Source organism: Dromiciops gliroides, chromosome 4, assembly GCF_019393635.1.
Source record: "Dromiciops gliroides isolate mDroGli1 chromosome 4, mDroGli1.pri, whole genome shotgun sequence".
NCBI classification, from domain to species: domain Eukaryota; kingdom Metazoa; phylum Chordata; class Mammalia; order Microbiotheria; family Microbiotheriidae; genus Dromiciops; species Dromiciops gliroides.
Genome location: NC_057864.1, coordinates 185,167,263 through 185,195,045, shown reverse-complemented (window position 1 = coordinate 185,195,045; position 27,783 = coordinate 185,167,263). Strand labels below are relative to the sequence as shown.

General features: G+C 48.9%; 1 protein-coding gene across 20 annotated transcripts in view; it reads right to left on the bottom strand.

The window, feature by feature from the left end:
• The window catches only part of SRCIN1 (SRC kinase signaling inhibitor 1), a 134,285-nt gene that overhangs the window by 41,603 nt on the left and 64,899 nt on the right, over positions 1–27,783 (bottom strand). For 12 of the 20 annotated variants that reach the window (XR_006356250.1, XM_044000283.1, XM_044000284.1 and 9 more), the window contains 6 exons: positions 23,537–23,635; positions 12,509–12,532; positions 6,431–6,626; positions 4,836–5,034; positions 3,611–3,704; positions 297–1,144 (listed from right to left, as the gene is read on the bottom strand). Coding sequence is in view for 19 of the 20 variants with exons in the window: in XM_044000283.1 (XP_043856218.1) it covers positions 297–1,144; positions 3,611–3,704; positions 4,836–5,034; positions 6,431–6,626; positions 12,509–12,532; positions 23,537–23,635 (1,460 nt within the window). In the remaining variant the exon portion in view is untranslated. Of the gene's footprint in view, positions 1–296; positions 1,145–3,610; positions 3,705–4,835; positions 5,035–6,430; positions 6,627–12,508; positions 12,533–21,045; positions 21,070–21,350; positions 21,449–23,536; positions 23,636–27,783 lie in introns of those variants that run through there. The other 8 variants (XM_044000278.1, XM_044000294.1, XM_044000279.1 and 5 more) reach the window with 6 other exon arrangements.

Here is a 27,783-nt window from a genome sequence, read left to right as displayed (position 1 = left end):
GGCCTATAGTTGTTCCCTTGTCTCTGCTGCTGAGGCCTCCTTTGGGGAGAGGCTGGTCAGGGGTGAAGGAGACAAAAGGCTCGAGGCCACACAGGGGCCCTTCTTCCTCCTTTCTTTTTGTCCATTCTTTCAGACTGCACTTCTCTACGGGCCCCCAGGACCTCTTCCCAAAGGACCCTCAGGGGCCTGTTCAGCATAGGGTACACCTGACCTTCCCTCCCTCGCACACGCTCATATACTCAGACTTACACTTGCATACACTCACACACAAATGCACAGTCCCCCAAACCTCTTACCTGGTCTCTGTGTCCTTGGCTGGCACTGGAGGCCCAAAGCCTGCCAGTGGGCGCTCCCCAGGCCCTGGAAAAAGCTCTGACGGGGGCACCCCAGAAGATGAAGAACCTCCCCCACCCCGTGGCTTGCCCCCCGGGCTCTCAGCAAAAACAGAAGATGAGGAACCAGAGTCCTTGCGGAAGGACTGCCTGACGGGAGAGGAGCGGCTCGGAGGCCCGGAATAAGGGCTGTGGGGTGGTGGAGGGCCACCCTGGGAGGCCGCCACGTCCACCAGTTTCTGGGGAGAAGCAGGGGGCAGACGGAAGCCAAAGCCGTCCCCGTAGAGTGGCCCGCTGCCGGGGCCTGCTTTGTACAGGGAATCTTCCAAGTCAGACTGGAGGGCAGTGGCGGAATAGGTGCTGAGGGAGCGGACCGAGCCCCGCTTGTAGAGTCCCCCGCCGGGGTAAGAGAAGGGGTCCCCGGCAGCCGAGGCCAGGCTCAGGCGCCCCTCATGGAGCAGCCCATAGGGGTCTGCATAGAGGCCCTCCCCTTTCACTAGCATCACCCCTCCTCCCTTGCCCGCCAGGTCTTCGTCGGGCTTCACGTCCCGCCTCTCCAAGATGGCGCTGGGGCTGGGGGAAACGCCCGGTGCAGGGGGCACCCCCCCGAGCCTTTCTGAGTGGTGGACGGGGCTGCCGGCATAGGATGGGGGGCGGCCTCCACTCCCCCCTGCATAGGAGAGCCTGGACCGAGAAGGTGAGGCAGAGGGCAGGCCTGGAGGAGGAGAACCCGAGGACAGGTGGGGGGCCGGGGACAGGTTGTTCAGGCGGCGGGTAGGAGATGACTCCCGGGAGGCGTAGACCATCTCTCTCTGTGGGAGAGAGAACCCATAGCCCCATGCCCCAGGTTACGTTTGATAGCTGGACTAACCCTCCCCTCAGACCCAGGAGCACAAAGCTCATTCCTTAAGAGGCAGTTTTAAAATTCAACATCTATCCCTTGTCTACTCTGCAGTCCAGTGAGACAGTGACAACAGCACCGATCAAGAAGACCTGAGTTCAAATGTGACCTCAGACTAACTGGGTGACCTTGGGCAAGTGCTCTAACTTCTGTTTGCCTTGGTTTCTTCGTCTTTAAAATGGGAAGTAGTAATAGCACCTACCTCTCCCAGGATTGTTGTGAGGAGCAAATGAGATAGTATCTATAAAGTGCTTGGCACATAGTAGGTACTATATAAATGCTAACTGCTATTATTATTAGCATTGAGCCAAGATCTGAGGATGGAAAGACAGAGCTGAAATAGCCCCTAGCCTCAAAAGCTTACATTCTAATGGAAGGAACATGCATTGGGGAAAAAAAAAAAAAGGAAATGCAAAGGAATCTATGAAGGGAGAGGGAAGCCAGGAGCATCAGGAACAGAGGTTAGGTTGAGCTGAGCCTTAAAGAAAACTACCTCCAGATTCTAAGAGGGGATTGTGCATTAAATAAGGCGTTACAAGGCAATGAGGCGGAGGATGGAATGTTGGTTCAGAAACAGTAAACAGGCACTGCGGCAGGAATGTGGATCTCATGGAGTCATGGAAAACAAGGCAGGGGGTAGAACCAGATGGTGCCAGGCTGAGGCATTGGCCTTTCATCCTAGTAGCACTAGGGAGCAGGACAGTAACATATTTTGTTGGTGGTGGTGGTGGTTTTTATTTTGAGGGGCAATGAGGGTTAAGTGACTTGCCCAGGGTTACACAGCTAGTAAGTATGAAATGTCTGAGGCCAAATTTGAACTCAGGTCCTCCTGAATCCAGGGCCGGTGCTTTATCCACTGTGCCACCTAGCTAGCTGCCCCCAGTAACATAGTTTTTAGGGATTTTTCTTTAGGAAGATTATTTTGACAGTTATATGGAAGATTGGGGGTGGGGAGGGAAGGAGAGGAGAAGGGAAGAGATAGAAGCAGCAACACCAATCAGGAGAACATTGCAGTAGTTTAGGTAAGAGGTGATAAGGACCTGAAGTAGGGTGATAATCATGTGAGTGGAGATATGGGAATAAATGTGAGCAATAGAATAGAAGCCTTGCCTATTGATTGTCAGAGGTAAAGAGGAAAGAGTTGGGGATAACTCTGAGGCTGCAGTACTGGGTGACTAAAAGGATTGTGGTAGCCTCAAAAGAAATAGAGAATTCTTGAGTGGCAGGTGGATGGGAGAGATTGGAAGGGAGGGGAGGATAATGAGTTCAGCTCGAGTTTCAGACGTGCTGAGTTTGAGAAGTAAATAGGACTTCCAGGTGAAGCTGTCCTACAGGAGGCTGGGACTGGGGGGTTAGCGGAGAGACTGGGTCTAGATAAATAGATTTGGGGATTTGTAGAGATAATAATTGGACCCATGGGATGGGGGGGGGCTTAGAGAAAGAAGAGAGAAGGACCCAGATGGAGCTTTGAGGGATAGTCACACTTAATAGGAAGGAGGATGGATCTTAATCCATCTAGCAAAGGGAACCAAGAAACAGCAGTCAGGAAGACAACTTGGAGGGAACAAAGTCAAAGGAACTGGAGAGAGGATGCTCAGGAGAAGAGGGAGTCATCAGTGTTGAAAGCTTATTGCTATTTCAAGGAGGAAGCCTGAGAAAAGGCCATCAGATTGAGAATAATTTGCCCTGACTTTGGAGAGCTCTTCCCTACTGCCTGCCCTAGGTCTCTCCTACTGCAATTTTGGCATATTTCCTCGGTCCTATTCCCAGAAGGGATTCTTCTGCTCAGTATTGGGAGAAAGGTAGATGGAAAAATAGAGAGACCCCAGAGGGGTCAGGAAGAAGAGATTCATTGGGCTGAGGGCCAGTATGGTTGTAACAGATGTTGGGTCCACTTTCTCCCATCGCTCCATGAAAAACAGCTCTCTCCTCTATCTTCTAAGACCTATAGTGCTCCCCCCCCCCCCGCCCCCGGCAAATTTCCGCCATACAGTTTTTTTCCCAAAATGAGGTCTCAGAGGCAGTTAAGTGGTGCAGTGGATCAAGCACTGGGCCTAGAGGCAGGAAAATCCCAAGTTTGAATCCAGCGAATCCAGCGTTAGATACCTACCACTTATACAATCCTAAGAAAGTCACTTAACTTCTGACTGCCTTAGTTTCCTAAACTGTAAAATGGGGCCACATACCAGAATTGTCGTGAGGCTCAGATGAGATAACATCTGTAAAGTGCTTAGCACTATGTCTGACACACAGTAGGCCCTTCATAAATGTTTATATTTTTCCTTCCTTCCAAGGACCTGCCAAGCAGGTCCCTTGTGAGTCCCTCTAAATGTCTCTTCATCGCCCTCTCCCCAGTTTCAGGGCCCTTGGTCCTTACCCGAAGATCCCCATTGGTGAGGTGGGAGCCAGGAAAGGCAGAATAGAGCGGCTCCTTCCTGTAAATCTTGATAATACTTCGGTCTTGGATATCCCTAGGGAGAGATGAAAGAATCACTGATCCCCATATCCAAACACAGACATAGACTGAGTGCCCCTCATTGAACCTTGAGAGAAAGGGCTATTTCTCTCTTGTATTAATAACCAATTATTGAATTAAGACCAACGTTTTTTCCCTTTTCTATTTCCTCATTCAGAAATCAGCCCCAGTAGGTTATTCAGACAGTCTTTGAAGTGCAGGAATGAGACAGAGAGGGAAAATTCACATCTGTTCAAAAGGTAAAGAAATTTTAGTTCAGGTGAATTGATGGATTCCGGCCCTTTCTGTTGGACTCAGACAGGTCTGGGAGAATGTGGATTCTCCCTTTTGTTTAGATTACCCTACATGGGTGATATGGAGATAGATAAGTCTTTGAACAAAACTGAGTGATCATAGTCATGCCCCTCATTAGAATAAGCCCACCATTGTAATGTTCATTCTCTCTTTACCTGTTAACCAATCAGAGTTGACTTCTACCTTAGGTGAACCCCCTTTTCTAAACGACTTATAAAGTATAGAAGGTATTACAGGTTAGGCTTTTTGGGTCATGGAAAGGACAGAGGAACCCTTTTTGTTAATCTACTTGCTAGCAGTAGTCAATAAAAGTGATTACAATTTACCTAGAAACTCTCTCAAACATTTTTACTTGCAAGTCTCCCTGAGCTTCATTCTATAAAATGGGAATAACAATACACCCACCTCAAAGAATTTGTGACTATCAAAGCAGATGATTCATGAAAAGCACTATATCAATATGAGTTGTTACCATCATCACCATCACACTACAGAGATTGGGGGTGTATGGGGATGGAGTCCAGACACACTGACCCAAGATCAGAAGAGGTTCTATGCAAGGACACTATCTACACCTCAATCAGTCAATCCCCAGGTCTGTTTGCCAGGCACTGTGCTAGGCAAGTGGGGGTGGGGGGACCACAAATAAAACGAATGAAATCATCCCCACCACCAAGACCCTCATTCGAGAGGAGAACTTGCCATCACCTTATCTCCCTCTCCTCCAGAGGGAAGGAGGTAGAGGGATTCCTTGCACCTCCTGCCTTTAAATGGAGAGAAGCAAAGCAGTTCCTGGAGCCTAAATGTTGCCCCCAAACCCCTGTCCCCTTACCGGACATCCTCGAGCTCATAGAAGATGTTTCGAGCTTCATCCTTGATGAGGATGGCTGTATTGGGTGACTTGAGCATGCCCATGGTGAGCTTCTGTGGGAACATGTGGGCGATGAGGGCATGGAGTGTGTCAAGGCTGCTGACCTCGTGGGTGATGTGTACCCGACGTGTCTCTTCCCCGAACTGCAGGAATAGCACCCCTTGGGGGGAGGATACTGGGAGTGAGTCACCCAGCCCCTGGCCCTCACCCACCTCCCAGCCCAGCCTGCTGTGAAAAGAGCTGGGTAGTCATTACAGTCATCCTTTCCACATCGTGGGGGTTAGGGGTGTGGTGCCCCTCCCCACCACCCTCAACCACCTGGAAATGTTTTAGCCCTCTCTTTGTAGCACAGAAGTCTGAATGCTTTCTTTTTCTTTTATGGGGTGCTTACAGCACCTTATTATAAAATCTGGGTTGATATTATATCTAAATGTCATGGGGAAATAGGGTAGGGGGTTTGGGAAAGGGGTAGGGGTCCTTAGGAATTCCTCTTTCAAGAATTACACCCTCTTGCACATAAATACAATAGAATAAGATAATAGTTTATTTAGGGGCTGGGTGCCACTTATGTCTTTAGGTGTGTCTGTCCTTTGGTTTAGTTTCTCAAGGAGAAAGTTCTTTGATGTACTCCAGAGAACTTCTGGGGTGCTAGGCCCTATAACATTATACTATACATATGTTTTATGCCTTTCTGAGTTTCTAAAATTCTTTTGGGTAGTCTGCAGATTCTGCAAAACTTCCCCCAAATTGCCATTTCTTTTTTTTTTCTTTGTCTTTTTTTTGTGGGGCAATGAGGGTTAAGTGACTTGCCCAGGGTCACACAGAGCAGATTTGAACTCAGGTTCTCCTGAATACAGGGCTGGTGCTTTATCCACTACACCACTTTGTTGCTCCCTGCCATTAAATTTCTTATGCTGACCCTCAATATATTGAAACCGAGATGGGGAAAGTCGAGAAGCAGAAGGGAAAACTGTCTAGGAAGCAAAGGGGAAAGCAGGGTTGGGGTGGGGGAAATGCAGCAAAGTTTAGACTGGGGCTGTTTACACTATATAGGAGTGCTCTTCTAAGGTAATTCAACACTAGCTCCTGGGGAGCAGTTGTGAGGGAATCCTGAAACACTGGAAACCTGAATGGGCAATATGGATATCCCATACAACTACTGGTCTAATACCACTGGTGACCTGGTGCCCCTACTCTGTTTATCCTCCCCAGTGAGTCCCAAGAGACCAGGGGAAAGCTACAACAGAGAGAAAGGGATGGGGAGAAAGGAGCTAGGACTAGGGAATTAGAGAAGGAGGAGCTGGGGGAAAAGAGAAAATAAAGGAGGGAGGAGAAGGGGCTGAGGGCAAGGAAGGAGGGGCTAGGGTCAGAGGAAGCATATGTGGTAACTTACTGTGTGACCTTAGACAAGTCACTTCCCCTAGTTGAGGTCAGACTTATAAAGACCCTTCTACCTCTAACACTCTCTGACTCTGGAAAAGGGTTGAGGGTAGGGATGAGCAGAGACAAATGGGACAGAGGCCGGGGAGAGGAAAGAACCGAACCGAGAGAAATACCTGGGGAACGGAGCTTTGTCTGGCTAGTAGATCGAGAGAGGGGCAGGCTCTGGCGGAATCGATTCATCCTGCTGAAGCCGAGGGGTAGTTCAGCCTCCGACATGGTCTCCAGTGACTCAGCAGAGGCAAAGGACAACTTAGCCGCCTGGTCTGCCAGCCCTGGCTGGGCACCCTGTGAGTGTCGGGAGCTTCGAGTCTGAGGCATGGAGAAGAGAGAGTAGAACACAAAATAATGGGCTTGGTCAGTCCTCCCTCCCACTCCCTGATTCCATAAGGCTCATCCATCTAGAAGTGGAAGGGACCCTCAGAGAGTATCTGATCCTCATTTTACAGATGAGGAAATTGAGGCCCAGAGAAGTTAAGCTACTTGCCCAAGGTCACACAGCAAGCATCAAAGGTGGGATTTGAATCCAGGATTGTTGACTCCAGACCTAACTTTCTTTCTACTGAAATGTTTTCTTTCCACTACTCAAATGCCTCCACCCCATTCATTCTCAGTCCCTCACCCACTTGCCCCAAACACACAAAAGATGGCCTCTTTAATCAACACCAAAGAACCCTAAGCCTGCTGTGTGATCAATGTGCTGTGTGACCTTGAGAAAGTGACTTAAGCTCTCTGAGCCACATTTGATTTGAGAGTGGGAAGTATGCACTTCCAGAAGAGGGAGATATCCTCTGAGACCCTTGGAGACAGGAGAGAAATCACTGAAAGCTAAACAAGTGGCCACCCTGCTATTTTAAACTCAAAACAAACCCCAACAATGGTTCAATTAGAAGGGGAAATTAACCATCCTGTAAATTGGAGCATTAGCTCCAGACAGTAATTAAGCCACCATGAAGATCACTCCTAGTTAGAGCAGGGGAGAGGGTTAAAGGTTCAGGGCGCATTCTGCACCTGTGATGTCACAGAGCCAGGGGTTGGGGAGGAAGTAGGCCAGTTGTCAAGTCAAAGATGTATCCAGACCACACACCCTCTTCTTCCCCTCCTCCTCCCCAGCTCCCACCAGCGTAAGAGCCAGCCAGGCCCCAGTTTAAAGACTGCTTTAAATGGGAGTGCAGGGAAGGCACTTTCCTCCCCATGTAGACCCAGATCCTTGTGCTGAACAAGCCAGCCCTCTCCCCACCTCACACCTGCCACCTTATGCCATGCACATTCCCCGCCCAATGGTGGGAGGGGACTCCTCCCGCTGCCACCAGGGTGGCCTCTCTCTCCCTGCCTTTGAACCAGCTGGGTCACAATGAGGACTTGGAAGCCTTGCTCTGGTCCATTACTCCATCTCTTGTAACCTTGGACAAGTCACTTTCTCTTCTCTGCGTCTCAGACTCTTTGTAAAACGTGGGGATAGGACTTTTGTTATTGTTCAGTCATTCAATAGTGTCCAACTCTGTGACCCTGTGGCATTTTCTTTTCTTTTTTGGGGGGGTGAGGCAATTGGGGTTAAGTGACTTGCCCAGGGTCACACAGCTAGTAAGTATCAAGTGTCTGAGGCCGGATTTGAACTCAGGTCCTTCTGACTCCAGGGCCGGTGCTCTATCCACTGTGCCACCTAGCTGCCCCTCTGTGGCGTTTTCTTGACAAAGATACTGGAGCAGTTTGCCATTTGCTTCTCCAGTTTTATGCAGGCAGGGTTAATGACTTGCCCAGGGTCACACAGCTAGTTAAGTGTCTTGAGGCTGGATTTGAACTCAGGTCTTCCTGACTCCAGGCCCAGTGCTCTCTCTATCCACTGTGCCAACCGGTATTGGACTAGATTGTCTTTAAGGCTCCTTCCAACTCTAAACCTTCTGGGCTAGGGGGTGGTTTGGTCTCCCAAAGCCAATGGGTCTGAGTGAGGGCTGGGATCTAATGTTATGTTCCATATATGGAAATCTTCCTGCTGACCAGTGACAAGGAAAAAGCATTTGGACACCCAGGATCAGGGTTCTATCTTTGTGCCACCTCACTCTATTCCCCAATGTTAGAGCTGAGTTAAAAGACAACAGCAATGCCAGTGTCTGTCTGTGTCCTTCCTTCCTTCCCCAGGTTCCTCCCCTACCACCCAATCTTGATTAACCCCCAATTAATTTCTATCCTTACATTAATGAGATAAATGTTCCAATACTTTTAGCATTGATACTAGGGGAGGGGCAGGGTTCTCTACCTGATGGGTTACCCACTCAGATGTGCACACCTCCGGGCTACCCCAGGGGCAATGAAGGGAAAGGGGAAGTTGGATCTAGGATCTCAAAGTGGTTCCATTTCAGGAGCCAACCACATCTTAGTTTAAGTCTCCTGGTAGGTGGGCATGGAATGAGGTAGAAGGGATGGGGGGAGGTGGCACCAGGAAGGGAAGCCAGACCTGTTAGTGTCACCATAGGAAGGAACCAAAGGGGGGCAGCTAGGTGGTGGAGTGGATAAAGCACTCACCCTGGATTCAGGAGGACCTGAGTTCAAATCCAGCCTCAGACATTTACCAACTGGGCAAGTCACTTAACCCTCATTGCCCCACAAAAACAACAACAATAACAACAACAACAAAAGGAAGGAACCAAAGAATCTCAATTCCCAGTTCCAACAAATAATGGGCCTTGGAAGCCCATCCCCTCAGGAGACACGGGCACTATGCTGAGATCAGGCGTTGGTGACCCAGAAGCTGAGTGTCAGTGTGGCAGACAGGTAAGGAGCACCAGTTCTAGTCTTTGCCCAGTGCCCCTCATCTTTTCAGACCCATTCCCCAGGGCCAATAGTGTTGGGAGTCCTTTAGCGGCAGAGGGAACCAGGCCTGGCCTAGCCAGCATGGTGCCTGTGCTTGGGTTGCCAGGCAACTGAAAAGGTCAGTAGTTGCTGGGCAAGGGAGGACAAAGGGCTGTGGAATTCAAGGCAGATGGAGGGAGGCTTGCAAACATGAAGAGTTTGGCATCACTTCTAGCTGCAGCAGTCACCCAACCCTAGCGGGCAGGCATTTTGGTCAGCTGGAGGCATCTGGAGACAGGCAAAGGAAGCGTGGAGCAGGGGGCACTGAATGGAGAAGGGGAAGGAAGTGGGTGGGTAGGGAGCCAACAGAGCAGGGATGGTCCCACTAAGCTTCTTCCAGGAAGAAGTATCCTCTGTAATCTCTTCCTTATCTCACTGCCTCCTCTAACCTGGCTTGCTCATGTGGGCCAGGTGCCCTGAGGCCACTTCTTTTCACCCTCTTGCCATCCCTTGGGTGAGGAAGAAGGAAGTGGGCTGTCAGAAGGGACTTCCCACCTGAGGTGAGAGAGAAAAGGGGAAACCCTGGCTACTGTTTAAGGGCTATAACCTAGAATTCAGAGGTCTGGGGTTAGAGTTAAGGGGACAATGGACAGCAATGCCCCTAAGCTCTGTCATGCTCTCTGCTTATAAGTGCTAGGGGAGATGGAGAAGGAAGGTAGACATGAACCCCACAGAGGCAGGTGATCTACAGCATAGGTTTTTTTGTTTTGTTTTTTCGTTTCAGTCACGTCTGACGCTTCACGACCCATTTGGGGCTTTCTTGGCAAAGATCCTGGAGTGGTTTGCTATTTCCTTCTCCAACTCATTTTATACATGAGGAAACTGAGGCAGACAGGATTAAGTGACTTGCCCAGCTAGCAAGTGTCCAAGGCCACCTTTGAACTCAGGAAGATGTCTTCCTGATTACAAACCCCATCCTCTATTCACCAAGCCACCTAGCTGCCCATAAAGCAAATGCCCAAAACCAGAGCTGGACAGAACCTGGACTCCAGTAACGGGATCCTAATCCTTGCCAAACACCCCAAAATCAGGCAAGATGATCCTGAAGTCTAGAGTCCCACGGTAGGCAGCAATGCCAAGCAGAATAAGAATAGAAGAGGGGGAAAGGTCTCCTGCCAACCTTAGGTAGAAGAGATAGGGAACCTCACCACAATGAATACGGTCCAGGCCCCGGTCTCCAAGTGGTCAAGAAGTAGCTTTTCTCCTGCTGAGTGCCTTCTCCTTCATCCCCCAGACAAGCCTCTCACCCCTTACCCCAAATGGGTATGTGGAATACCTGGTTGCAGGCCAGACCTGATGAACGGTGCAGCCTCAGAAAGAGGCGTCATGTGGTAGATGCTGCTGGTTGCTTTTTCCGAACTGCATTTCCCCCCTCCTCTTTCAGCTCTACTCTCTGTTACAAGAGATGGCTTCTGCTCTTTACGTGGTAGCAAGGAATTGGAAGTTGAGGGGGTGCCCATCAATTGGGGAATGGCTGGACAAGTTGTGGTATATGAATACAATGGAATACTATTGTGCTGTAAGAAATGATGAGCTGGAGGAGTTCAGAGAAACCTGGAGGGTCTTACGTGAGCTGATGATGAGTGAGATGAGCAGAACCAGAAGAACATTGTACACAGTATCATCAACATTGAGTGTTGACCTACTGTGATGGACTATATTCTTCTCACCAATGCAATGGTACAGAAGAGTTCCAGGGAACTCATGATAGAAGAGGATCTCCAAATCCAAGAAAAAAAAAAAAGAACTGTGGAGTATAGATGCTGAATGAACCATACTATTTCTTTTGTTTTGGGTGCTGTTGGTTTTTTTTTCTATTTTGAGGTTTTGCACCACTGCTCTGATTTTTTCTCTTGTAACAGGATTAATGCAGAAATAGGATTAATGTTATTATGTATATATATATATATGTGTGTATATATATATCTATATGTATATATATAGATAGATATATAGATATAACCTATATCAGATTACCTGCTGTCTAGGGGAGGGGGGAGGGAGGGGAGGGAGGGAGAAAAATCTGAAATTGTAAAGCTTGTATAAACAAAAGTTGAGAACTATCTTTACATGTAACGGAAAAAATAAAATACCTTATATGTAAAAAAGATTTAAAAAATTTAAAAAATTTAAAAAAACCAAAAAACCAAGAGATGACTTGCCAAATAGGGAAGGAGGCAGGGGAATCATTCCGAAATGAAGGTGGGATGCTAAAAGCTAGGAGTACACATTTTTCTTTCTTTCTTTTTTTTAAGGAACAAACCAGGTGAGGGGGAGCCTTTCTGGCCTTGGGGCAGCTTAACTGAAGCTTGCTTGTCCAATAGCAGAGGAGAAGTGACCCATCCAGATCCCGCTCCCCTCCCGCCTATGAATGAAGAACTTTCTACCTTTGCTGACATCACTGTCCTAGCTTTCAATCTAATTTTGCCTCCTGAGGTAGCCCTCTAGAAACTGCAAGCGAGGGTTCTAACTGGTATTGGTAGAAGAAATTTCTCACTGGAAGCTGGCTATACCAATGAAATTCCAGACCTGATCCCTCCCTCCCCTTCCCTCACCCCCAACAAATTACCTAGTAAAGTTTTATTTTTAACCCAATGGCATCTCAGCGGGATCAGAGAAAGAAGAGTACTTATGCCTAGCCTAGTTAGACCGGGAGACTGGGGAAATCTAGATACCCCAGAGGCTGGGCAGGGGCTGGTGACAGCAAAGATGAGGCTGCCTCTCCCATCCCTGGCAGCTTAGGGCTCTTTTAAGAAGATAAGAAAGAGAGGCCCAAGGTTCAAATGAGTGAGTGTTATCTGTCTCCCCCAGACAGATGCTTCTTTTTTTTTTTTTTTTTTTTTAGTGAGGCACTTGGGATTAAGTGACTTGCCCAGGGTCACACAGCTAGTAAGTGTTAAGTGTCTGAGGCCAGATTTGAACTCAGGTACTCCTGACTCCAGGGCCGGTGCTCTATCCACTGCGCCACCTAGCTGCCCCAGATGCTTCTTTAGACAAAACAGGAGGCTCTTTCCTAGGGAGGGAGTAGGATTGTATTCCAAAATACCCACTATAAAGTGAGGAGCTTTGGGTTCTGGATATCCCCCATCCCCCATGCCATATGCCCCTTCACCTCATCCCCCACAAGTCACGGCGGGTGACCAGGTTCTACCCAGCCACAGAAGCAACAGCAGAAGCAACAGCAGAAGCAACAGCCTCCCCATGGCCCACCACCCCCTGCCCCTGCGAGATGCCCGTGCAGACACACAGAGACACACACATAGGACATGTGTGTAGTTGGGAGGGAGGGGAGGGAAAGAGCACATGCAATTGTCACAGAAGCGGGAAATATCAGACACACTGACCTTAAAACTCCAGTAGTTGGGCTGCTGACAGAAATAAGAGAAAAGAGGGTTATGTGGGGGCTGGGATGAAGGATGAGAAGTCCTGGGGACCCCTGGGAAAGGCTGCCTCTACTCCTGGCTGCCTCATTTGCCCCACTGGCCCAGAAAGGAGAGACAAACACACTGCTTGTGGATCTCTGTCCCTTGAGTTGGGCGCTCGCCACTTTGCCAGGACACCCAGCAGGCTGACCTGCCGAGGGCAGAAGGAAGGGGATCCTTGGGGAAGCCAGAGATGCTCCGAAGTAGCTTAGGGCCAGAGGGCACAGCAGGAGGAGGAGCAGGGCCCAGGGCTGGTAGAACTGTAGCCATCCAAGTCCCCAAGACTCATTCATTCATTCAAGTGAAAAATCTGTACAAGGCCATATGCTAGATACTCAGTGGGATGTAGAGAAGCATAGGACAGTCCCTGAATGACAGGAGCTTACAATAAAATAACAGCTAATGTTTCTATAGCACTTACTATGTGCCAGTTGTAAAGCTAAGCACTTTACAATTATTATCTCATTGGGAGCCTCACAAGAACCCTGGGAGGTAGATGCTATTATTATCCCCATTTTATAGATGAGGAAACTGAGACAGACAGAGGTTAAGTGACTTGCCCAGGGTCACGCAGCTAGTGTCTCAGAATGGATTTTAATTCGGGTCTTCCTGACTCCAGACCCAGCGTTCTATCCACTTCATCACCTAGCTGACCCCAGCAGGGGAGATGATATATGGACACCTAACTATAGTACAAAGCAAGATGCCCAGTAATAATAATAATTGACAACATTTATATAGTATTTGAATATTTACAAAAGTCCTTTACATAGATGCATTATCTGAATTGACACATACAACAATCCTGTGAGGTAGATGTTATCATTATTCCCAATTGCAGATAAGGAAGCTAAGGTCAGCTAAGTGACTTGTCCAGGGTCACACAGCCAGCACAATCCTGTCAGAAGCCAGGTTAAGAACTTGGATCTTCCTGACTCCAAGTCCAGCCACCCAGCTGTCTAATAAGGGTTTTATGAATGGTACAAACTAATAAATAGGGAGAGAGGGCACTTCTGGGCCACAGAGATGATCAGGGAAGGCTTCATGGAAGAGGTGGAGTTTGGGCTAGACCTTGAGGCACAAGAAGGTTCTCACTAGATGGCGCAGAAGAGAGAGAATAGAGAGCCACTACTTCGAGAACGAAGGACAAACAACAACAATCTGTAAAGGAGAGTAACACGGACAGAACTGCTCACTAGGAAAATTGACCAGGATGGAATGAAGAGGAAGAAACTGGAGGCAGAGAGATTAGATAGAGTCCAGTAAAGAGATCACAGGGCCTGAACTAACTCAGGAGCAGTTAGTGAGAAGGAAAGGAAAAAGTAGATCTTAACTTCCAAGGTTTTCCTGTTGGTAAGGAGAGCTGGAGGGATAGGAGCTATGGCTTGTCCATCTGTCTCTGCCCCTTTCCTCCTCTACTGCAGGTTTGCTGCAGGAGCGCAGAGAAAATTTCTGGTAAAGGGGTCAAGCAGGGCTCCCATTCTACACATGACTTTTTTTTAGACTAGACTGATTTCATTGGTAAAGGAAATGCACTTCCAATGAGGAAATGTCCTCTACCAAGGTGGATCCATACCCTCATCTAGAGGCAGGGGTCACACAGCCAGGATGTGTCAGAGGGATGGCCAAACTCTAATAGCAATAGAAGTCATTAATCCATACATAAGAATCCCTTCAGGGACACATAGTGACTTGGAAAACCACATAACATCTATGTCCTATTATATATTAAATTTTTTTTGCTAGATATTTCCCAATTACCTTTTTTTTTTTAAGTGAGGCAATTGGGTTTAAGTGACTTGCCCAGGGTCACACAGCTAGTAAGTGTCAAGTGGCTGATGCTGGATTTGAACTCAGGTCCTCCTGAATCCAGGGCTAGTGCTCCATCCATAGCACCACCTAGCTGCCCCACCCAATTACCTTTTTTTTGTTTTGTTTTGTTTTTGTGGGGCAATGGGGGTTAAGTGACTTGCCCAGGGTCACACAGCTAGTAAGTGTCAAGTGTCTGAGGCCAGATTTGAACTCAGGTACTCCTGACTCCAGGGCTGGTGCTCTATCCACTGCGCCACCTAGCTGCCCCCCCAAATTACCTTTTAATCTGGTTCTGGCTTTCCTAGGGAGTATGGTGGGCCCTATATGACACTTCTAAACTAGGCCACTACCTTTCCTGACATTCATACCTCAAAACACATAGCATCTTGACATATTTTTGTTAAATTGAATTTTTAAAAAATTCTGACCTTAACAAACTCTCCAAAAAATGATAAGTTTCTTATGTAAAAAAAAGTATAAAATGAGACTGTGTTTGAAATTCCGAATCTGCATTCCATATAACTTGCTTTTAAAAAAAGTATGCCAGGGCAGCCAGGTGGCGCAGTGGATAAGGCTCTAGCCCTAGATTCAGGAGGACCTGAGTTCAAATGCGGCCTCAGACACTTGACACTTAGTAGCTGTGTGACCCTGGGCAAGTCACTTAGCCCTCATTGCCCCCCCCCAAAAAAAAAGGTATACAATAAATTCAACACGATTTTTCAAGCTTTTATGATTGTAGATTGCATCCTCCAATTTAAAAGAGCACTTTACACACACACACACACACACACACACACACACACACACCCTACCTGCCGGTATTACTACCCCATTTTATACATATAAGGCTAGTTGACTTACTCAAGGTCACATGGCTAATAAGTGTCAGAGCTAGGTCTCAAATCTGGGGCTTCTGAAGCCCCAACCATCAACATCCCCAGGCCCCGGGCCACAGGCTGTCCAAATACTTGTACTCAGGTGTCTTGAGCAAAGCACTGCTTTTTCCTCCCAGGGAGAAGTTGGAAGCAGAGAGCACCATTAGGAAGCTGTCCACAGAGAGATAATGAGGACTTCAACCAAGAAGGGAGAGGAGGGGGTGGCTCAGAGGGATGAGGAAGAAGTAGAACTGACAGGATTTGACAAGTGAACAGAAGATGGGTGTGAGGGAGGGGGCATCAAAGATGACTCCATGGCTTTGAGCGGGGCTGCCTGGGAGAATGGCAGGGTTATTCACTAACAGTTAGGGATCAGGGTTCCCTTGGACCCTTGAGCTTGGCAGGACAGGTAGTTTTTCTGGGATTTCAGGGATCCTCTATGGCAAAGGGTCATAATCTGGGGTCCATGAACTTAGCTCTTTAAAAAAAATTGGTAACTGTATTTTAACATAATTGGTTTCGGGGCAGCTAGGTGGTGCAGTGGATAGAGCACTGGCCCTGGATTCAGGAGGACCTGAGTTCAAATCCGGCCTCAGACACTTAACAATTACTAGCTGTGTGACCCTGGGCAAGTCACTTAACCCCAGTTGCCTCACAAAAACAAAAAACAAAACCAAAAACATAATTGGTTTCTTTTATGCATTTAGCAACATTATTCTCAGAAGGGGCTCATGCCCAGAACCCAAAGGGTCCAAGGAACAAAGGTTAAGAACCTTGCTCTATGAACTCTATTCTAGATAAATGGTGCCTGGGAAGGGAGAAGACTCTTGACAAGACAGAGGGCATCCTGCCAATCTGTGCCAGCCTCAACAAAATCTTCCTAGCAGGGGGAGGAAGGGCTACAGATGGCAGAGGCATGGGGAAGGGGATACTTGGCATGGCCAGAATGAAGACGGTGCCCCCTGGGATTCTCTCACAAGGCTAGGGGTAGTGCTGGCAGAGAAAATAGAAGGAGGTGGAAAGGACATGATCCCAGGTCCTTGGCAGGCATCAAGAGGTGACACACTTTCTAAGATTTCCTGTACCCACTGCAAAGAGAATGTTGGGAAGAGTACAGTGAAGCCAAGCAGGGATCAGGATGACATGCTAGCCCCTCAGAAGCTGCATAGGCACCACGAGACAGCCTTCCAATGGAGTAGTCAGTATCCTGCAGGCACAGGGAGTGGGCAGCTCTCCAGCAATCCCATAAGCCTATTTTGAGGGTTCCCTTTCCCCCTAGTTTTAGCCATTAAGTCTTTTTTCATCAGGCCTCAAACATCAGTACTGAATGGAGCAAAAAATGGAGATATGGCTTTTTGGAGAGGCTGATGGGGAGGGGTCAGAATAGCATCTGCTTCCCTTCACAGGAAGCCTGGTCAAAGCAAGGGCAGGTATAAGCTCATCCCCATGAATACTAACTATTGCAGGGGAACCCACAAGGCAAGTGGGTGCAGCTCTGGCCCTGTGCTTTTGGCACGGTGGGGGTGGGGGTGGGGGAAAGAGCACCAGAGGGCACCAGGATGATTGCAATGGGAGTCAAGTCTGTGAAGCGAGCGATGATGGGAGGCTCTACAGAGGAGTCTGAGCTTCTCCCAACACAGCCACAGCTTCAGACCACCCCCACCCCTGGCACATCCACAGCCTGGCACACACCAAGAGACTGACACAGCCTCTACACCAGACCCATACCTACACACAGACTTTGCTTCACCTTCCATCTCCCCTTCATTTCTCTCTCCCTCATCTCTTTGTCTCCTTTTCTCTCCTTCATCTCTCTTGTCTCTTTCTCCTTCCCCACCCCGCCTCTCTCCCCACACAGAGGTACTAACATTCAAATGATTACACAAAGATGCAGTCAGAGACCTCCATAAATAACCCCTCCCAGCCATTCCCACACAGACACTCATATATGCCCACATTCAGTCCCAGAAACACAAACATACCACACACATACATGATCACTCCCACCCAGGTCAAGGTCCCTCTGGCTATCCCAGCCATTCTTCCATATTTATGGTCTAATAGAAATAAGGTGGACAGTTAAGAAGCTAGGCAGTGGAGGAGGGGGTAGGATTTGAGCCTCTAAGGTCAGAGTATCCCCAAATACCTTTCCCCTGACCACCCATGCCAAGAAGCAGGGGGCTTGGGCTCTGAAGGGAGGCAGAGCTAAAATGTGTGCACCATTTCCCTCTATCTTGTACCCCATCCCATGGTTCCCCACCTGGAACCTGCTGTTCTCCCTCCTCTCACCTGGGGTACCTCTCATCTCCCTATCTCTGCTAACCATCCAGTCAAGCCCAGTCCTCCTCAGCATCAAAGACAGAGGAACATTCAACAGCTATTTACTGAGCACCTCCTAAGAGGGGACACCGGGTTGGATGCTCCCATAACCCCTCACCTTTGCAAAGTAGACTTTGACACTGAAAAGCCTTTCGGGCCCATTATCTTACTTGATCCCAACAACCCCTGTGAGGCAAGCAGGACCAGCCAGCCTTATCCCTGCTTTGGATAGATGAGAGTTAAATAACTTGGCCAAGGTCCCACAGCTAGTAAGTAGTGAAGCTGAAATCTGAACCCTGGTCTCCTGATGCTCATCCCATTGTACCTCACTGCCACAATACTAGCAATAACAGCAGATGTTTCTATCGACTGGCAAAGTGTTTCACTTCTATTACCTCATTTGGTCCTTTGGAGATGGGTGCTGCAGGTATTATTAGACCCATTTTACAGATGAGGAAACAGGCTAGGCTAGTGTCAGAGACCTAAGATTCAAACCCGGGTCTTCCTACCTCCAAGTCTAGCTACTCTTTCCCCTAAGCCGCCCTGCTTCTGAGATACTGGTGATTCCTTACCCTATTTTACTAGTTTCTAATTGACCACCTGTGGTCAGTTTCCTTCCCCTCCCCTATTTAAGGTAGAGAGGTTAGATTAAAAGACAAAAGAAGCTCTCTCTGTATTCGAACTGAGGATGGACACTGCCTACTAAGTGTCATCTTACACAATGTGATTGGAGCTTCCCTGGCAGCAGGAAACTGCTACCAGTGTAGGGAAGAGCATGGCATTCACCGGGTTCCAGGCTGGGTCCTGGCCCGCTGCAGAGACGGTGGGAGTTAGGGAGCTGAGGAGGCCTTCACTGCCCTGACTCCAACTACTCACCACAGAGACGGCCAGGCAGGAGCCAACCTCCCTCCCAACACCCCAAGCTCTGGCAGTCAACTCCCCTCCCGCTCTGGCATCCAAGTGGTAGAAATCTGACCCCACTTTCTTTTTTTTTCTTTTGTTTGTTTTTGGTGAGTCAATGAGGGTTAAGTGACTTGCCCAGGGTCACACAGCTAAGAACTCACTACCTTCTGAGGCAACCCATTCTGCTTTTGGATAATTCTAATTGTTGGGAAGTCTGATTTCATATCACACTGAAGTGGATAAAGCACTGGCCCTTGATTCAGGAGGACCTGAGTTCAAATCTGGCCTCAGACACTTGACACTTACTAGTTGTGTGACCCTGGGCAAGTCACTTAACCCTCATTGCCCCTCAAAAAAAAAAAACCCAGGGGCAGCTAGGTGGCGCAGTGGATAGAGCACCAGCCCTGGATTCAGGAGTACCTGAGTTCAAATCCGGCCTCAGACACTTAACACACACTTACTAGCTGTGTGACCCTGGGCAAGTCACTTAACCCCAATTGCCTCACTAAAAAAAAAAAAAAACCCAAAACAAACATATCACATTGAAATCTGTTTCCCTAAGATTTCCACCCACTGTTTTCCTTTTCAATGTCATAATTCTCCTTCTATAATAGGGCACCTAGGTGACACAGTGGATAGAGTACCAGTCCTGGAGTCAGAAAAACTCATCTTTCTGAGTTCAAATCCAGCCTCAAACAGTTACTAGCTGTGTGACTCTGGGCAAGTCACTTAACCTTGTTTGCCTCCATTTCCTCATCTGTAAAATAAGCTGGAGATAGAAATGCCTGTCTCTTTGCCAAGGAAACCCCCAATGGTTTAGAGTCAGACATGACTGAAATGACTGAACAACAAAATCCACAAGATTACAATTCAAAATCGTGAAGACAATGATCACATCCCCTCTAGTTCTCTTTTCAGGCTAAACATCCTCACTTCATTCAGCTGGTTCTCCCAAAGTACGGCTGTGAGTTTTCTCACTATGCAAGCAACATCAGAGAAGATGGGAAGGTTACCATATATATGACTCCTTTTATAGGCAGTCAGGTGACACAATGGAGGGAGTACTGGACTTGGAGCCAAGAAATCCTGAATTCAAATCCTTGAATCTTCCTAGCTGTGTGACCCTGGCCAAATCATGTCACCTCTCCTAGCCTCAGTTAGATCTGTAGAATGGGGATAATAATAGTATCTACCTCCCAGGGTTGCTGAGGGAACCAAATGAGAGAACACATGGAAAGCATTCAACACCCCTCAGCATAACTGAAACTTCTTATTTTCTAACCTAAGTTGTTCCTACTGCATACTAAATGGGACCAAAAGGAACCAGGGTGTTCAAGGGGACCTAGGCAGGGGAATCTGGGGTGTTCCTTTCACCACCATGCAACAAAACCCAACTCTGTGAGGCTTCTTCCCCCAGAGATCTCAAAGAATTAATAAAATCAACAGGAAACTTAATGGCCATCAGAAAAGCATCCCATGAGATGTGGCTCCCAGTCCAGATTAGAATCAATACCAAAGGACTTCTCTTCCTCCCCTCTGTTCATAGAGGCGTTAGAATCTACCATCCCACCACCTTCAGTGGGGGTTGGGGGAGGGGTAGACAGTGGGGGGAGAAATAAATATCGCCTGTCCAATGAAACTGCCCACAGGGGCAGGGCCTCCCAGGAACAGAGACCAAACTGGCAGTGTGCCCTGGAAGGACAAGATGGATGCCAAACCCGTGCCACAATGACAGCTGCTTATGGAGTGCCTGGGGTGATAGAACAAGGGGCAGAATTTCCAGCCAGGGATGAGGACAATGTTTGACAGCTTCTCCCAGGAGTAAAACTTGGACCGGGAGCCATTCCTCAGCTCTTAAGCCAGTCTAGCTAGGCTAAGAAACATCCCCCTCCCTCTGGAAGCTAAAGGAGTTAACCCCTCCTTTCCTTCTTAACTAAGGATACCCCTCCTCAAATCTCTGCCTGAGGTGGTGGCAACCAATGGTAAAGGGACTCACTGTTTTTCAGCCTTGCTGAGAATGAGGAAGAGACCCTCAGCCAGAGATCTCTCCATTGGAAAGCTGAGAGATGATGGATCGAATGTGTCAAAAGGGCTGGAGAAGGATTTCTGGTTGCCTGGAGAATAATTAGGAGGAGGGCCCCTTCTGAACCTCCCCGGACTTAGGGTCCATGTGGGAGAGGAGGCTATTACACCCAACTCCACCTGATGACATATAGGTGGGGAATCTCAGGGGAGGGGCAATGGATTGACTGTGCTCCTAAATTAAGTCATTCCCTGGGGGGAGGTTCACCCTCTCATCCTCACAAACACAAGGGCACACACCACCTGCATATAAACACTAGCATTGTCAAGTATGGGTGAAGGGGGCTACATGCATGATCTACCACAGTCAAGTACATACAAGCAGGAGTACACACAAGGATGTACACACATACATACATATATACAACACACAAAGGCACATGCAAACTCCTGCCTCCATCCCGCCCCCCTCTCTCTCTCTCTCTCTCTCTCACACACACACACACACACACACACACACACACACACCTTCAGGTGTGCAAATCCACATGGGCTCCGCAGGAGGCCTCCCTCTCCAAGAGACCGACGGGGCTCCCCAGGTACCCCACACGCGAGAGAGATGGGGTGCCAGAGCCAGCAGGAAGGGGAAGGTCATGACTCCTTGAAGTTGGGGGGAGGGGCCGCCGCGCCCTCGGGAGCTGCATCCTGGGGGGAGGAGGGGGAAGGGGGCGGGGATGCGGCCCCGCGGCAGACAGCGCCAGCTCCCCACCACCCCTCCTGGGGAGCACCCCCCTCCCCTGCGCCCCGCGGCCGCACCTCCCTCTCCTGCTTACCTGCGGCCACAGGTGTGTCCGCTCGGGCCCGGGCCTGGCCCCAGGGGCGCAATCGAGCAGGGCTGAGCAGGGGGGTTGGCCCCCCCTGGCTCCTGGGCTCCCACCCACCCTGGCTCTCCCCGCCCCCGGCCGCCTCCGCAGCCGCCGCTGCCCTTTGCTGCAATGCGAGACGAGCCGCCGCCGCCGCCGCCGAGCCGGCCCGGGCCCTGGTCGCCCCGGTAACCGCGACTCCACCTGGCTCCGTGCAGCGCGCCACCGCGCACATCTCCCCTGCCTCCGCGCCTCCTCCTCCTCCCCGCCCCCGGGCGCGGCCCCGCCGGCGCGGCCCCGCAGTCGCCCCAGCCCGGGCGGCCGCTGCTGTGGCTGCTGCTAAGGCTGCCAGGGCCGCCACAGCCACTGCCTCCAGCTCGGACACCCGATCTCGCGGCCCGCCGCCCACTGCCGCCCCATCGGCCCGCCACCTGGGATTCGGGTTGCAGCGGGAGGGAGGGAGGTGAGGCAGCCCAAGGGCCAGGGGGAAGGGCTCTCGGTCCACCTTCTGGCTGTGCTTCCTCTGACACCCCTGCTCTCCCTTCCCCCGCAACACACACACACTCACACACACACACACACACACACACACACACAGAGGCTCTAGCTTTGGGAGAAATCAGAGAAATTCTTGTTTCTACCAAGATGCCCCCCCAATCATCCAGTCAGTGGATGGGGACTCCCCTCCACCCCCAAGACTAGGGCCCTGCTGCTCTTTGTGCTTCCACAAACAATTCCAAGCCTGAGGAAACACCTAGGTTCCAGTTTCCACCTGCTCCTGACTTGCTGTGTGACTCTGGGTTAGCTGTTGAACCTCTCTGGACCTGAACTGTAGAATGGCAGAAACTAGCCGCGTTGGAAGGATTGTACAAGTTAAAAGAGGCCAGGAGAACTGAATACCAAGTCATGGCAGAGGGCCTTTACTGCTAGCTCCCTACCGGGCATTTTTTCTATAGCAAAGTAATAACCCTAGAGCAGACTTGTCCAGGCTGTTCCCAGCTGCCTTCCACTCCCTGAGCCACCACTATTTCAAACTCATATCCTAGAACCTCAGAACTGGCAGAGACCTCAGGGATCAGCTGGTCCAGTCCCTTCCCCTGATGTATCCACCCACTCCACAGCCTCACAGAATCCCTGTTTTCCCTGAATCAGCCAAACTGATCTATGGAAATCTATGGACTACCAACCGCAAACATTCAAGTCACATACAGTTTTGGTGGGGGGCAAAGAAAGATTGCAAGCCTCTATGCCTGGCCTCCTCACTGATGCAGATAAGAGTAACAATACTTCAGAACCTAATGGATTAAAAAGAAAACTACTTCCTGTCTCATAGAAGCCCAAGAATCTTCCTACTTTGTCTTGGGGGTGTGATAACGGGGAAAGATGCTTCATTGCGGAAGCTGGGAGGACAGGATGGGAAGGAACTTCACACAAGAGATCCCCAAACTCTCTCTCACGCAGTCATCCTGACCCTCACTGTCAGGGTACCCTAAGTGGCCTCTAAGGTGTTTGGGATATCGTTCTCTCTCTCCTTAGGGATGGAGTCCCAGAGCCTATGAGGCTAGAAGCTTGTCTCCCCAGGGCCAGACTCCCTAGCTTCCTCCCCTCATCATCTCCTCCAGAGCCTCAGACATCTCTACCTGAGACCCATTTTGTGAAAGGGATGACTGAGGCCTAATGAAGGAGGGAGAAATAGGATTTGAATGAGTGGCAAAGTACCAAAATCCTTGTTGGAAAGCTTCAAGGGCTAACCCTCCACTGCAAGAGGAGGGGCAGAAGTGAGCCATCAAACTGTTCTTGATAATATACTAAGGGAGAGGGACAAACATGCTCAGGATAAGGGGGATGAACAATATGACCGAAGGGGAGGGGGGGCGCATAGTGAAGGAGAAATGTGTCAGCTGGGGAGGTATCAAAGATTGGGGAGGAAAAGTAGAAGAAAAATTCCCCTAAACAAGTTCACTCTCTTAAAAGCAAAAATTCCTCCTGATACCCCCCTCCTAAGGATTCCTACTTGTGAGTAGCTGGGAACATTCCCTTTCCTCCCCCACCCCTCAACATTGGTACAGGTGTGTGCCCCCTCCCCTGCCCTTTCTACCCTGGCTCCCTTTCCCTGCCTGCCCAGGTCTATGGGCTTGGGATAGAGGTGAACTCACCTGGGCAGGCTGGCCAGCCACAGTGGGGGCAGAGTCGCCATGAAGGTGGGAGCAGAGGGAACTGAGGAGACACACGTGGTCCACTGTCCAGCCGCCAACCTGTGTGTGTGAAGGGGGGACACCCCGTTAGGGGGATTTGGGGGGAGGGCCTCCTGGGATGGAGGGCAAGAGAGACATAGGGAGGCCCAAGGGATTGGGGGCTGGAAATCAAGGATAAGGAAGGGGCAGCCTTGACTAGAGCCCTTGTAGACATATGAAAAAGCTCATCTGACTCCAATTCTAAAACTGTCACCCTTATCTACAGGTATCTTAAGGTGGAAGTTCATTTCCTTATCATTCACCCTCTCCTTTAACACCCTCCAATATAAAGAAACTTCTCTCATAAAGGCAAGCTCCTAATGATCTCCTTACTGCCCAAGGTCTTTCCCTAGCCCCCACCCTGCTTGACCTCTGCAGTATCTGACATTGTCTGCTGCCCTTCTTCCTTTTCACTCTTTCCTTTTAAGTGATTCTGTTTCATCCCTTCCATTTTCATATCTATGCTGATGACTTTCAAATTATATCTCTAGTCTTGACCTCTTTCCCAGGGTCAAGTTCAATACGCCTTCAGGAAATCTCTATGTGGACATCTTGCAATCTGACTTCTGACCCAAATGCTCTATTCTCCAAGTAACAACTCTTCTTTCTCCAAGGTTACCAATGATCTTTTGCCTGCTAAATCCAATGGTCTTTTTGCAATCATCCTTCTTGGCATCTCAGCAGCTTTTGACACTATTAACCACCCCCTCCCCTGGAAACCGCTCTCTTCTCTCAGCATTTGTGACACTGTTCTCCCCATTCTCCACCGATCTGTGTGGCTGTTCCTTTTCAGTTTCATTTGCTACATTATCATCCATCTCCTGCCTCCTAAGCACTGATGTCCTCTAAAGCTCTATCCTGGATCTTCTTTTCTCTCTCAACACCTTCTTTCTCACCTCTACACCTCTCTCTTGATGAACTCATCAGCTCCCATGGATTGAAACATTGCCTTAAAGCAGGTGCCCCCAAATCAATATATCCAGCCCTCATCTCTCTCATGAAACCCAGTCCTGCATTACCCACTACATGCTGGACAGCTCCACCTGGATGACTTAATCTCATCTGAAACTCAGTATGTCCAAAAAGGAATGAACTTCCCACCCTCCCACCCCAAGTCTACCCCTCCTCCCAAGTTCCTGATTTCTGTTGAGGGTACCATCTTTGCAGTCAGCCAGGTTGACAATTTCAATGACAGCATTGCCTTTCCTCTCCCTTTCCCTCACATTCAAGTAGTTGCCAATTCCTGTTGATTCTGCCACCATGACATCCCTCCCATCCATCCCTATCTCTCTACTCCCATAGCCAACCAGCCTCATTCAGATCCTTATCACCTCTTACTTGGGCTAGTAAAATAGCCTCCTCGATGATCTCTCTGTTTTCATCATCTCCCACCTCTAAATCCATCCTCCATATACCTGCCAAAATAATCTTCCTAACGGTCAAGTATGGCCATGTCACTCTTGCTCAAAAGTCATCAATGGCTCCCTATTGTTTCTAGGATAAAATGCAAATTCCTCAGCCTGCCATCAGCTTTCTTGTCTTGCATATGGCCTTTCATGGGCTCTTCATTCCAGTTGAACTAGTCAACTGGCAGATTCCTGAACTAAGTGTTTTATCTCCTGCCCCCTGGCTTCTTACACCCCCCCACACACATACCTGGAATGCACTCCCCCTTTGCCTCACCCTCTTAGAATCTATAAAATTTCATTTAAGAATCTTTAAGGTGCCAATTCTCATGCAATGCCTTCCTGATTTCCCCCTCAGTTCTCTTTCCTTACTCTTTCTTGTCCTTAATCGTTTTACACATTGCATACCCAAGCAGAATGTACTCTTCAAGGGCAGAGACAGCTTTTCTTGTCTTTGTATCCCACCCCCAAAGCCCATCATGGTAAGCTGCATATGGGCTGAATTAACCATCCTACCTACCATCCTTCTTCTCGAAATTTCCCTGTTTCTAATGATGGTGCCACCCAAGTCACCCAAGCTCAGAATCTCAGACATCTTCCATTCTTCCTTTTCCTTCATTGTGTCCAGTGATACAGTGTTAAAAAGCAGCATGGTATAGTGACTAGTGAGAGATTTGGGAAGACCTAGGCTCAAGTATGCCTCTTATACCTCCCTGTCTGTGTGACCCTATCAGGCAACTCTCTATGACTAGAAATTGCATTCTTGTTGCTGACCTGCATTGACAGACTTTTCCTTACCAAGAGTTCCCAATATCTGGGGAATTACAAGTCTTGTCCAAACTGCCCCACCCCAAACCTTCACCTCCCGGTACCAGCCTGTCACCAAGATCTATCAACTTTCTTTGGAATACCTCTTCCACCTTTCTCCTGACCACCACCTTAGTACAGGCCCTCAGCACCTCACACTTGGGTTCCTGCTTCAGTCTCCTAAGGAGGCTCCCTGACTCCAGTCTCTCCCCATCCAAAAGATGGAACCTATCACATCACTTCCTACTCCCTCTTCAAACACCCATTCATTAGGCCCACCCAGACTATTCTTCCATATACTTTCATGTGACCTTTCCACTCCAGCTCATCTGGGCCTTTGCATTCTGTGTTCATACTCACCTCTAAGAGCACCTGAAAGATGTTCTTACCACCTGACCAAATCCCACCCACCCTTTTCAGGCCTCAAACCAAGTCCCACCTTCTTTTATTTTAATAAGGTCTTTTTTTTGGGGGGGGCGGTAATAGGGTATAGTGACTTGTCCAGGATCACAAGGCTAGGAAGTGGCTGAGGTCAGATTTGAACTCAGGCCCTCCTTACTACAGGACCAGTGCTCTATTCACTTTGTCACCTAGCTCCCTGCCCCCCACCTTCTTCTTTGACCAGATTCACACAAGGTCAGAGATAGGAGGAACCTTAGAGAATCTTCTATAAAGAGAATTTTATTTTATTTTATTTTTATTTTTTGTAGGGCAATGAGGGTTAAGTGACTTGCCCAGGGTCACACAGCTAGTAAGTGTTAAGTGTCTGAGGCCGAATTTGAACTCAGGTCCTCCTGACTCCAGGGCTGGTGCTTTATCCACTGCACCACCTAGCTGCCCCAGAGAATCTTCTAAATCAATCCTCTCACTTCAAGATCCGGAACAGGGAAGAGAATAAGCATTATATAACACTTATTATGTTCTGGGCGCTTTGCTAAGCACTTTATGAAAATTATCTCATTGAGCTTCATAACAAGACTGCTTGGGTAGGTGCTGTTATTCCCATTTTACATTTGAGGAAACTGAAGCAAAAGAGGTAAAGTGACTTGTCCAGGGTGAAACGTCCTGAAGGGTCTCCCTGAATCCAGGCCCAGGGCTCTATCTAGTGCCATCTGGCTGCCACTAATAATGAAGTCACAGAGTAAGTTAGTGACAGAAAAAGGACAGAACCCTTGATTACTATCCTAGACTTCTTTCATTCCTCCATTAGCCCAGTCATTAGCCCACCATGAACATCTCTCTTCTCAGCCTCTCATCCTGGCATCTGGTCACATACCGCTTGCTCAATGTGATTTACTTAGTTCTTCCATATGGTTTAGCCCTATCTCCCCAACTAGACTTAAGCTTCACAAGGGTGGAGACCATGTCTCATTCTTTGTAATCCTCTCAGTCCCTTGTACAGGACCCTGAATAGCATAGGATAGGAACTCCCAGATGGGAAAATTCCTTCTACTACTGCAGATCAGCCCCTATTCTGGAAACTATAGTCGCCTAGCTGGGCAAGATCCCACCGCCAATATGTGTCAAAGGCAGGATTTGACCCCAGGTATTCCTGGTTTTGAGCATTACTGTCTATTCGTGGAAGCAAACTGTCTCCTCAGCATGGGCTCCTGATATATTTAGGTGCTCAATCAATACTTGTTGAAAGACTGAATGGATGAGCAAATAAACACATGAATGAATGACACTGAAATTTGACATTGCCTTCTCTTTCCTGCATATTCTTCCAACACAACTTGAAGCCCCACCACCGGGTGAACCGAGAGATTGACAAGCATGAAGGTGGCGTCTGCTATGAACACGAGGTGACTGGGACGCACTAGTACCTTTCCTCTGCCTGGGATCCAGTCAAGATTAGAGGCGTAGATGGGGAGTGGGGAATGTCCCTCCTCTCAGGAACAAGGATAGGACCAAGAGTCCTGGGTACTTAGTTGGGGTGGAGAAGGGAAAGGGTCA